The 14,293-nt window shown below is 38.6% G+C and overlaps 1 protein-coding gene across 1 annotated transcript in view; it reads left to right on the forward strand.

Annotated features, from left to right (window-relative positions):
* The window catches only part of AQP1 (aquaporin 1 (Colton blood group)), a 38,984-nt gene extending 24,691 nt beyond the window's left edge, over positions 1-14,293 (forward strand). The window contains exons 3-4 of the mRNA XM_069729248.1: positions 8,797-8,877; positions 13,431-14,293. Coding sequence (XP_069585349.1) covers positions 8,797-8,877; positions 13,431-13,607 — 258 coding nt within the window. The 3' untranslated portion in view covers positions 13,608-14,293. The remainder of the gene's footprint in view (positions 1-8,796; positions 8,878-13,430) is intronic.

Below are 14,293 nucleotides of genomic sequence, written 5' to 3' on the forward strand. Positions count from 1 at the left end.
ATGTACAATAATATAGCTACTATAATACTGCCCCTATATACAAGAATATAACTACTATAATACTGCCTCTATGTACAAGAGTAGAACTACTATAATACTGCCCCTATGCACAAGAATATAACTACTATAATACTGCTCCTATGTACAAGAATATAACTACTATAATACTGCCCCCTATGTACAAGAATATAGCTACTATAATACTGCCCCTATGTACCAGAATATAACTACTATAATACTACCCCTATGTACAAGAATATAACTACTATAATACTGCTCCTATGTACAAGAATATAACTAACATAATACTGCTCCTATGTAGAAGAATATAACTACTATAATACTGCTCCTATGTACAAGAATATAACTACTATAATACTGCTCCTATGTACAAGAATATAACTACTATAATACTGCCCCCTATGTACAAGAATATAACTACTATAATACTGCTCCTATGTACAAGAATATAACTACTATAATACTGCTCCTATGTACAAGAATATAACTACTATAATACTGCTCCTATGTACAAGAATATAACTACTATAATACTTCTATGTACAAGAATATAACTACTATAATACTGCTCCTATGTACAAGAATATAACTACTATAATACTGCTCCTATGTACAAGAATATTACTACTATAATACTTCTATGTACAAGAATATAACTACTATAATACTGCTCCTATGTACAAGAATATAACTACTATAATACTGCTCCTATGTACAAGAATATAACTACTATAATACTGCTCCTATGTACAAGAATATAACTACTATAATACTTCTATGTACAAGAATATAACTACTATAATACTGCTCCTATGTACAAGAATATAACTACTATAATACTGCTCCTATGTACAAGAATATTACTACTATAATACTTCTATGTACAAGAATATAACTACTATAATACTGCTCCTATGTACAAGAATATAACTACTATAATACTGCTCCTATGTACAAGAATATAACTACTATAATACTGCTCCTATGTACAAGAATATAACTACTATAATACTGCTCCTATGTACAAGAATATTACTACTATAATACTTCTATGTACAAGAATATAACTACTATAATACTGCTCCTATGTACAAGAATATAACTACTATAATACTGCCCGTATGTACAGGAATATAACTACTATAATACTGCCCCTATGTACAGGGTGGAGCGCGGTAATTTGCTTTTTTGCACTGCATGCTGTGGCGGCACTGTCGGTCGAAGAGAGGGGAGAGTGGGTGTGGCTTACAGTGGCTGATGGGAGATTTGTATTCCTCTGCCTTTCAGTTGCCATCATGCAGTGGACACGTGAGGAGAGGTCATTTTGTGTTGAAGCGTATTTTTCAAATGCCCACTCGATCATTGCAGTGCAGCGTGCTTTTCGTTTACAATTCGCTGTTCCTCCACGCGGACGTGTTCCTGGACGGCAATCAATTGTAAATTGGGTGAATGCATTCAGAACAGCAGGGAATGTGTCATGTGTACGAAGGGGACCTGAGAGAAGGATTACAACACCACAAAACATCGAGAGAGTTAGAGCAGCAGTACTGCAATCTCCGAAACGCTCTGCTCGGAAGCAATCATTTGCTCTTGGCATTTCAAGACGTTCTCTCCACCGGATTCTTCATGATGAACTGAATTTTCACCCGTATAAAATGTGCGTGGTCCAACATTTGTCAGCATGGGACTATTTGACACGGCGGACCTCTTGTGAAGACATGTTAGCAACGATACCCCGTGACGCAATTGTGTTTTTTTCTGATGAGGCACATTTTCACTGTGTGGTGCGCCATATCACGAGTAGGCATCATTGATCCTTACTTTTTTCAGGATAATGGTCGTGCCATAACTGTGAACTCCGAACGGTACTTGTCTATGATACAGGATTATTTTCAGCCGGCTCTTGAGGCAATGGAACTAGAGGATACATGGTTCCAACAGGATGGTGCCACTGTACACACAGCGAGGGTTACCATGAATTGTTTGAGGCAAATGTTTCCTGGATGGCTTATCTCTTTGAGGGGAGATGTGAACTGGCCAGCACGCTCACCAGATTTAGCCCCATGCGATTTTTTTCCTTTGGGGTTACCTGAAGTCTAAGGTGTATATCAACCGTCCCAACACCTTGGAAGACCTAAGGAACAATATTGAAGCTGAAATTGGCAGAATACCAGTGGACATGCTTGTTAGAGTTCATGAAAACTTCAGAAAACGTATGCAGCAGTGTGTGGATAGCGAAGGTCGACATTTGCCAGATACACTATTTAAAATCATGTAATTTAAAAATTCCATTACTGTTCAGTATAATTTTAAATATAAAATAAATTTTTCTAATGATCATAATTTTTTTATTTCATTCCCAAATCAGCAAATTACCGCGCTCCACTACTATAATACTGCTCCTATGTACAAGAATATAACTACTATAATACTGCTCCTATGTACAAGACTATAACTACTATAATACTGCTCCTATGTACAAGAATATAACTACTATAATACTGCTCCTATGTACAAGAATATAACTACTATAATACTGCACCTATGTACAAGAATATAACTACTATAATACTGCTCCTATGTACAAGAATATAACTGCTATAATACTGCTCCTATGTACAAGAATATAACTACTATAATACTGCCCCTATGTACAAGAATATAACTACTATAATACTGCCCCCTATGTACAAGAATATAGCTGCTATAATACTGCCCCTATGTACCAGAATATAACTACTATAATACTGCTCCTGTGTACAAGAATATAACTACTATAATACTGCTCCTATGTACAATAATATAGCTACTATAATACTGCCCCTATATACAAGAATATAACTACTATAATACTGCTCCTATGTACAAGAATATAACTACTATAATACTGCCCCCTATGTACAAGAATATAGCTGCTATAATACTGCCCCTATGTACCAGAATATAACTACTATAATACTACCCCTATGTACCAGAATATAACTACTATAATACTGCTCCTATGTACAAGAATATAACTAACATAATACTGCTCCTATGTAGAAGAATATAACTACTATAATACTGCTCCTATGTACAAGAATATAACTACTATAATACTGCCCCCTATGTACAAGAATATAACTACTATAATACTGCTCCTATGTACAAGAATATAACTACTATAATACTGCTCCTATGTACAAGAATATAACTACTATAATACTGCTCCTATGTACAAGAATATAACTACTATAATACTTCTATGTACAAGAATATAGCTACTATAATACTGCTACTATGTACAAGAATATAACTACTATAATACTGCTCCCTATGTACAAGAATATAACTACTATAATACTGCTCCTATGTACAAGAATATAACTACTATAATACTGCTCCTATGCGCAAGAATATAACTACTATAATACTGCTCCTATGTACTAGAATATAACTACTATAATACTGCTCCTATGTACAAGAATATAACTACTATAATACTGCTCCTATGTACAAGAATATAACTAACATAATACTGCTCCCTATGTACAAGAATATAACTACTATAATACTGCTCCCTATGTACAAGAATATAACTACTATAATACTGCTCCTATGTACAAGAATATTACTACTATAATACTTCTATGTACAAGAATATAACTACTATAATACTGCTCCTATGTACAAGAATATAACTACTATAATACTGCCCGTATGTACAGGAATATAACTACTATAATACTGCCCCTATGTACAGGGTGGAGCGCGGTAATTTGCTTTTTTGCACTGCATGCTGTGGCGGCACTGTCGGTCGAAGAGAGGGGAGAGTGGGTGTGGCTTACAGTGGCTGATGGGAGATTTGTATTCCTCTGCCTTTCAGTTGCCATCATGCAGTGGACACGTGAGGAGAGGTCATTTTGTGTTGAAGCGTATTTTTCAAATGCCCACTCGATCATTGCAGTGCAGCGTGCTTTTCGTTTACAATTCGCTGTTCCTCCACACGGACGTGTTCCTGGACGGCAATCAATTGTAAATTGGGTGAATGCATTCAGAACAGCAGGGAATGTGTCATGTGTACGAAGGGGACCTGAGAGAAGGATTACAACACCACAAAACATCGAGAGAGTTAGAGCAGCAGTACTGCAATCTCCGAAACGCTCTGCTCGGAAGCAATCATTTGCTCTTGGCATTTCAAGACGTTCTCTCCACCGGATTCTTCATGATGAACTGAATTTTCACCCGTATAAAATGTGCGTGGTCCAACATTTGTCAGCATGGGACTATTTGACACGGCGGACCTCTTGTGAAGACATGTTAGCAACGATACCCCGTGACGCAATTGTGTTTTTTTCTGATGAGGCACATTTTCACTGTGTGGTGCGCCATATCACGAGTAGGCATCATTGATCCTTACTTTTTTCAGGATAATGGTCGTGCCATAACTGTGAACTCCGAACGGTACTTGTCTATGATACAGGATTATTTTCAGCCGGCTCTTGAGGCAATGGAACTAGAGGATACATGGTTCCAACAGGATGGTGCCACTGTACACACAGCGAGGGTTACCATGAATTGTTTGAGGCAAATGTTTCCTGGATGGCTTATCTCTTTGAGGGGAGATGTGAACTGGCCAGCACGCTCACCAGATTTAGCCCCATGCGATTTTTTTCCTTTGGGGTTACCTGAAGTCTAAGGTGTATATCAACCGTCCCAACACCTTGGAAGACCTAAGGAACAATATTGAAGCTGAAATTGGCAGAATACCAGTGGACATGCTTGTTAGAGTTCATGAAAACTTCAGAAAACGTATGCAGCAGTGTGTGGATAGCGAAGGTCGACATTTGCCAGATACACTATTTAAAATCATGTAATTTAAAAATTCCATTACTGTTCAGTATAATTTTAAATATAAAATAAATTTTTCTAATGATCATAATTTTTTTATTTCATTCCCAAATCAGCAAATTACCGCGCTCCACTACTATAATACTGCTCCTATGTACAAGAATATAACTACTATAATACTGCTCCTATGTACAAGACTATAACTACTATAATACTGCTCCTATGTACAAGAATATAACTACTATAATACTGCTCCTATGTACAAGAATATAACTACTATAATACTGCTCCTGTGTACAAGAATATAACTACTATAATACTGCTCCTATGTACAATAATATAGCTACTATAATACTGCCCCTATATACAAGAATATAACTACTATAATACTGCTCCTATGTACAAGAATATAACTACTATAATACTGCCCCCTATGTACAAGAATATAGCTGCTATAATACTGCCCCTATGTACCAGAATATAACTACTATAATACTACCCCTATGTACCAGAATATAACTACTATAATACTGCTCCTATGTACAAGAATATAACTAACATAATACTGCTCCTATGTAGAAGAATATAACTACTATAATACTGCTCCTATGTACAAGAATATAACTACTATAATACTGCCCCCTATGTACAAGAATATAACTACTATAATACTGCTCCTATGTACAAGAATATAACTACTATAATACTGCTCCTATGTACAAGAATATAACTACTATAATACTGCTCCTATGTACAAGAATATAACTACTATAATACTTCTATGTACAAGAATATAGCTACTATAATACTGCTACTATGTACAAGAATATAACTACTATAATACTGCTCCCTATGTACAAGAATATAACTACTATAATACTGCTCCTATGTACAAGAATATAACTACTATAATACTGCTCCTATGCGCAAGAATATAACTACTATAATACTGCTCCTATGTACTAGAATATAACTACTATAATACTGCTCCTATGTACAAGAATATAACTACTATAATACTGCTCCTATGTACAAGAATATAACTAACATAATACTGCTCCCTATGTACAAGAATATAACTACTATAATACTGCTCCCTATGTACAAGAATATAACTACTATAATACTGCTCCTATGTACAAGAATATAACTACTATAATACTGCTCCTATGTACAAGAATATAACTACTATAATACTGCTCCTATATACAAGAATATAACTACTATAATACTGCCCCTATGTACAAGAATATAACTACTATAATACTGCTCCTATGTACAAGAATATAACTACTATAATCCTGCTCCTATGTACAAGAATATAACTACTATAATACTGCTCCTATGTACAAGAATATAACTACTATAATCCTGCTCCTATGTACAAGAATATAACTACTATAATACTGCTCCTATGTACAAGAATATAACTACTATAATACTGCTCCTATGTACAAGAATATAACTACTATAATCCTGCTCCTATGTACAAGAATATAACTACTATAATACTGCTCCGATGTACAAGAATATAACTACTATAATACTGCCCCCTATGTACAAGAATATAGCTACTATAATACTGCTCCCTATGTACAAGAATATAACTACTATAACACTGCTCCTGTGTACAAGAATAAAACTACTATAATACTGCTCCTATGTACAAGAATATAACTACTATAATACTGCTCCCTATGTACAAGAATATAACTACTATAATACTGCTCCTATATACAAGAATATAACTACTATAATACTGCCCCCTATGTACAAGAATATAACTACTATAATACTGCTCCTATGTACAAGAATATAACTACTATAATACTGCCCCCTATGTACAAGAATATAACTACTATAATACTGCTCCCTATGTACAAGAATATAACTACTATAATACTGCTCCTATGTACAAGAATATAACTACTATAATACTGCTCCTATGTACAAGAATATAACTACTATAATACTGCTCCTATGTACAAGAATATAACTACTATAATACTGCTCCTATGTACAAGAATATAACTACTATAATACTGCTCCTATGTACAAGAATATAACTACTATAATACTGCTCCTATGTACAAGAATATAACTACTATAATACTGCTCCTATGTACAAGAATATAACTACTATAATACTGCTCCTATATACAAGAATATAACTAACATATTACTGCTCCTATGTACAAGAATATAACTACTATAATACTGCTCCCTATGTACAAGAATATAACTATTATAATACTGCTCCTATGTACAAGAATATAACTACTATAATACTGCTCCTATGTACAAGAATATAACTAACATAATACTGCTCCTATGTGCAAGAATATAATTACTATAATACTGCTCCTATGTACAAGAATATAACTACTATAATACTGCTCCTATGTTCAAGAATATAACTACTATAATACTGCTCCTATGTACAAGAATATAACTACTATAATACTGCTCCTATGTACAGGAATATAACTACTATAATACTGCCCCCTAAGTACAAGAATATAACTACTATAATACTGCCCCTACGTACAAGAATATAACTACTATAATACTGCTCCCTATGTACAAGAATATAACTACTTTAATACTGCTCCCTATGTACAAGAATATAACTACTATAATACTGCCCCATGTACAAGAATATAACTACTATAATACTGTCTCTATGTACAAGAATATAACTACTATAATACTGCTCCTATTTACAAGAATATAACTACTATAATACTGCTCCTATGTACAAGAATATAACTACTATAATACTGCTCCCTATGTACAAGAATACAACTACTATAATACTGCCCCCTATGTACAAGAATATAACTACTATAATACTGCTCCTATGTACAAGAATATAACTACTATAATACTGCCCCTATGTACAAGAATATAACTACTATAATACTGTCTCTATTTACAAGAATATAACTACTATAATACTGCTCCTATGTACAAGAATATAACTACTATAATACTGCTCCTTATGTACAAGAATATAACTACTATAATACTGCTCCTATGTACAAGAATATAACTACTATAATACTGCCCTGTATGTACAAGAATATAACTACTATAATACTGCCCCTATGTACAAGAATATAACTACTATAATACTGTCTCTATTTACAAGAATATAACTACTATAATACTGCTCCTATGTACAAGAATATAACTGCTATAATACTGCCCCTATGTACAAGAATATAACTACTATAATACTGTCTCTATTTACAAGAATATAACTACTATAATACTGCCCCTATGTACAAGAATATAACTACTATAATACTGACCCCTATGTACAAGAGTATAACTACTATAATACTGCCCCCTATGTACAAGAATATAACTACTATAATACTGCTCCTATGTACAAGAATATAACTACTATAATACTGCTCCTATGTACAAGAATATAACTACTATAATACTGCCCCCTATGTACAAGAATATAACTACTATAATACTGCTCCTATGTACAAGAATATAACTACTATAATACTGTCTCTATGTACAAGAATATAACTACTATAATACTGCTCCTATGTACAAGAATATAACTACTATAATACTGCCCCCTATGTACAAGAGTATAACTACTATAATACTGCCCCTATGTACAAGAATATAACTACTATAATACTGCCCCTATGTACAAGAATATAACTACTATAATACTGCTCCTATGTACAAGAATATAACTACGGTACTATAATGTGCTCTTATGTAGACGATAACTGACTCGGTTGTAGATATGTTAACAGACTGACACAGAATAATCAGTTTGTGTTTTGTCTGAGGCAATTACGAGCGGATCACATACTGTACATGGCGCCTGAACGAGGCACAGACTACACAGACGGCAGCGGCCTCCCCTGTGGATCCAGCATGTGGTGTGATATTGTTGTGTCCTTTTTATTTCAGATCGATTACACTGGATGCGGAATGAACCCTGCAAGGTCTTTTGGTTCTGCAGTAATCGCTAAAAACTTCCAGTATCACTGGGTAAGACTCCACCTGCGCTACAGTTATCTCTGACCTTGGTTCCACTACAACAACATATGAGACAACTGCTTAAGTAGCAATCACCTAATCCGTTTACGTTTATCCTGCTCTCACATGTAAACAATGGACTCAACATAAGGCCAGCTTCACACGTCCGTTTATTTTGTGTACCGGAGATATCCGTGTCCGTGTGTACTATGTGTGGCAACCGTGTGCCGCATCAGCACCACACGGACGGCCGCCGGGGAAGAAGCTCTACAGTAAGCGCTGTTCCCCTGCGGCAGGTGCCTGAGCCGGCTCTCATCATTCTCCCCTGCTCTGCCAGCGAGCAGAGGAGAATGATGAGTGTTATATTAAAGGCCGAATGACGGCAGGTGGTGGATTTTGGGACTGTTACCCCCATCATCCGACACCTGCTACCGCTAATAACAGCAACAGTAGGTGCGGATGATCGGAGTATTCTACAACCGCCGTGCTGCAATAGTTCGGAAATAAATGAATGAAAAACCTGACATGGGTCTCCCCCCTATTTTCTTGAACCAACCAGGCAAAACTCATAGCTGGGGGCTGCAACCCTCAGCTGTCAGCTTCTGCAGGGTTGGTTATCGAGAATAGAGGGGTCCCCACACTGTTTTTTTAATTATTTAAATAAATAATTTTTAAAAATGGCGCAGGGTCCCTAAATTTTTGTCAACCAACCTTGCTAAGGCTCACAGCTGGGGGCTGCTATTCTCAGGCTGGTAAGGGGCCATTGATATAGGTCCCCCCAGCCTAAAAACAGCAGCCTGCAGCTGCCCAGAAAAGGCGCATCTATTAGACGCGCTTTCCCCAGCTCTTCCCACTTGCCCTATAGCGGTGGCAAGTGGGGCAATATTTGTGGGGTTGATGTCACTTTTCAGGTGACATCAAGCCCACGGCTTAGTAATGGAGAGGCGTCTATAATACACTCATCCATTGCTAATCCTATAGTTGTATTGTTTGTAACACAGACTCCTTTAACCCCTTTCTGACCTCAGACAGGATAGTACGTCCGAGGTCAGATCCCCTGCTTTGATGCAGGGCTCCGCGGTGAGCCCGCATCAAAGCCGGGACATGTCTGCTGTTTTGAACAGCTGACATGTGCCCGTAATAGGCGCGGGCAGAATCGCGATCTGCCCGCACCTATTAATTAGTTAAATGCCGCTGTCAAACGCAGACAGCGGCATTTAACGACCGCTTCCGGCCGGGCAGCCGGAAATGACGTCATCGCCGACCCCCATCACATGATCGGGGGTCGGCGATGCGTCAGGATGGTAACCATAGAGGTCCTAGAGACCTCTATGGTTACTGATCACCGGTGGCTGTGAGCGCCACCCTGTGGTCGGCGCTCACAGCACACCTCCATTTCTGCTACATAGCAGCGATCAGCAGATCGCTGCTATGTAGCAGAGCCGATCGAGTTGTGCCCGCTTCTAGCCTCCCATGGAGGCTATTGAAGCATGGCAAAAGTAAAAAAAAAAAAGTAAAAAAAATGTGAAAAAAATAAAAAAAATATAAAAGTTTAAATCACCCCCCTTTCGCCCCAATCAAAATAAATCAATTAAAAAAAAATCAAATCTACACATATTTGGTATCGCCGCGCTCAGAATCGCCCGATCTATCAATTAAAAAAAGCATTAACCTGATCGCTAAATGGCGTAGCGAGAAAAAAATTCGAAACGCCAGAATTACGTTTTTTAGGTTGCTGCGACATTGCATTAAAATGCAATAACGGGCGATCAAAAGAACGCTATCATTAAAAACGTCATCTCGGCACGCAAAAAATAAGCCCTCAACCGACCCCAGATCACGAAAAATGGAGACGCTACGAGTATCGGAAAATGGCGCAATTTTTTTTTTTTTATTAGCAAAGTTTGGAATTTTTTTTCACCACTTAGATAAAAAATAACCTAGTCATGTTAGGTGTCTATGAACTCGTACTGACCTGGAGAATCATAATGGCAGGTCAGTTTTAGCATTTAGTGAACCTAGCAAAAAAGCCAAACAAAAAACAAGTGTGGGATTGCACTTTTTTTGTAATTTCACCACACTTGGAATTTTTTTCCCGTTTTCTAGTACATGACATGCTAAAACCAATGATGTTGTTTCATAAGTACAACTCGCCCCGCAAAAAATAAGCCCTCACATGGCCAAATTGACGGAAAAATAAAAAGTTATGGCTCTGGAAAGGAGAGGAGTGAAAAACGAACACGGAAAAACGAAAAATCCCAAGGTCATGAAGGGGTTAATGTTCTAAATTAAACCATACTTACTGCAACACCTAATTCCTCGACGCCCTCGATCTCCTGTAATAAAAGTAAAACAATAAACCAACATTATACCATATCTTTCCATCGTTGTGTCCCACGCCGTAATCCATGTCTGGGGGCTAAATAGTTTTCCACCTGGACGGTGCCAAGATGCGACTGTCCCGGCTGAAAACCACTGGTGAATGAGCTGCTGAGAGTGCAGCATTATTGATCAGCGGCGACATCATCGAGGCCGGGCTGAACTGCGGTGACCACAGGACCGTGGGCAAAAGCCGGAGATGATGTCACCACTGGTGAATGATGCTGCGCCCTCAGCATCTCATTCACCCTCAGCAGCTCATTCACCCTCAGCAGCTCATTCACCCTCAGCATCTCATTCACCCTCAGCATCTCATTCACCCTAAGCAGCTCATTCACCCTAAGCAGCTCATTCACCCTCAGCATCTCATTCACCCTCAGCATCTCATTCACCCTCAGCATCTCATTCACCCTCAGCAGCTCATTCACCTTCAGCAGCTCATTCACCCTCAGCAGCTCATTCACCCTCAGCAGCTCATTCACCTTCAGCATCTCATTCACCCTCAGCAGCTCATTCACCTTCAGCAGCTCATTCACCCTCAGCAGCTCATTCACCCTCAGCAGCTCATTCACCCTCAGCATCTCATTCACCCTCAGCAGCTCATTCACCCTCAGCATCTCATTCACCCTCAGCATCTCATTCACCCTCAGCATCTCATTCACCTTCAGCAGCTCATTCACCCTCAGCAGCTCATTCACCCTCAGCATCTCATTCACCCTCAGCATCTCATTCACCTTCAGCAGCTCATTCACCCTCAGCATCTCATTCACCCTCAGCAGCTCATTCACCCTCAGCAGCTCATTCACCCTCAGCAGCTCATTCACCCTCAGCAGCTCATTCACCCTCAGCAGCTCATTCACCCTCAGCAGCTCATTCACCCTCAGCAGCCCATTCACCCTCAGCATCTCATTCACCCTCAGCAGCTCATTCACCAGTGGTTTTATGCCAGGATGGTCGCATCTAGGCACTGTCCAGGTTGAAAACTATTTAGCCCCCAGACATGGATTATGGCGTGAGACAGAACGACGGACATGTGTGGTATATTGGTGGATTATTATTTTACTTTTATTACAGGAGATCGACGGCGTTCGGGGAAATTAGGCGTTGCAGTAAGTATGGTTTAAAGGAGTCTGTGTAATTTTGCCAAATAAAGGATTTTGTTCTGGCCGTATCTTTATTTACAAACAATACAACTATAGGATTAGTAATGGATGGGAGTCTTATAGATGCCTCTCCATTACCAAGCTGTGGGCTTGATGTCACCAGTGACATCAACCCCACAAATATTACCCCACTTGCCACCGCTACAGGGCAAGTGGGAAGAGCCGAGGAAAGCGCCAGATAAGACGCATCTAATAGATGCGCCATTTCTGGGCAGATGCGGGCTGCTGTTTTTAGGCTGGGGGGACCTATATCAATGAACCATTGCCAGCCTGAGAATAGCAGCCCCCAGCTGTGAGCTTTAGCAAGCCTGGTTGTCGAAAAAGGGGGGACCCCATGCCATTTCTTTTAATTATTTATTTCAATAATTAAAAAAATTGCATGAGGACCCTCTATTCTTGATAACCAACCTTGCAGAAGCTGACAGCTGAGGGTTGCAGCCCTCAGCTGTGAGTTTTGCCTGGTTGGTTCATAGAAAATAGGGGGAACCCACGCCAGGTTTTTCATTCATTTATTTCCTTAGATCGCAGCCGGCGGCTGTGGACTACCCCGATCATCCGCACCTACCGTCACTGTTATTAGCGGCAGCAGGTGTCGGATGATGAGTCCCAAAAGCCCCCACCCGCTGTCGTTTGGACTCGATCACCGATCGCCGGCAGAGCAGGGGAGAATGATGAGAGTGGGCTTCAGCACCTGCCGCCGGGGAACAGCGCTTACTGTAGTGCTTTCTCCCCGCTGCCGATGCGTGTCACACGGAGGACATCAATGTGTGTTCTCCATGTCCTCGTGTGCGGGACATTTTGCTGACCGTACTGACAGTAAAAAACGGACATGTCAGCGTGTTTTGCTCACGGACACACGGTCCACGAAAACACACTGACGTGCACAGACCCATTTATTTGAATGTGTCTACATGTGTACGTGTCTCCCCGGGTACGCGTGAAGACTGTCACCACACGTCCCGGAGACACGGACGTTTGAAGAAGGCCTAAAGTCAACTAAACTTTTCACTTTTTTCTGACCAGATATTTTGGGTTGGACCTATGATCGGAGGAGCAGCCGCCGCCATTATTTATGACTTCATCTTAGCGCCACGAACCAGCGACCTAACAGACCGCCTAAAAGTGTGGACCAACGGACAGGTGGAAGAGTACGAGCTGGATGGAGACGACAACGCCCGCATGGAGATGAAACCAAAATAAGGAAAAGTGAAAAAAAAAAATATGTAAAAAAAAACTTCAGGAGACGTCAGTATTATGGACTTATTTGTACAAAAAAAAAAAAGAAACAAAAATATTCCAAAATGAGTTTTGTTATTTGCAGCTTTTGTTTTTCTTTTTTGTGCTTCTTTTTGCCTTCTGCAGTTTATTTCCTAACGCCATGAACACATACAAGACGTACTGTAAGATTTTATGCTTCTCATAGGTGATTGCATGCTACGTTACATATGGCTGACACTGCAGTACCAATAGAGGGCCACTAATCTGGGTGAGGGTGGGAGAAGGCAGAAAACTATTTTTGGGTTATAAGTAATACAGATGCACTTATATAGATATATGCTCAATCATAAGATATATTGGGAGGTGGGAATCTGATATTACTTGATTTAATAGAATCACAGTTTAAAAACATAGCAAAACAGCGCCCCCACTGAGAGAAATGGTCAAAAAGGGTATTACACACAATAAATTAAAAACGATCTTCATTTAAGTCACGAGATTGGAAAACAAGCTGATCCTATGTATCTGTAGAGCTAGTAAAAAAAAAAACATAATTTTTTACTGGAGTTTTATTTGATTAAATTGGGTTTTTATATTAATTGTCTTTTTATATATATATTACAATATACATATAATACAATCTGTATTAAAATATGTAAATCTTGCAA

This window comes from Ranitomeya imitator, chromosome 6 (genome assembly GCF_032444005.1).
Source record: "Ranitomeya imitator isolate aRanImi1 chromosome 6, aRanImi1.pri, whole genome shotgun sequence".
Lineage (NCBI taxonomy): Eukaryota > Metazoa > Chordata > Amphibia > Anura > Dendrobatidae > Ranitomeya > Ranitomeya imitator.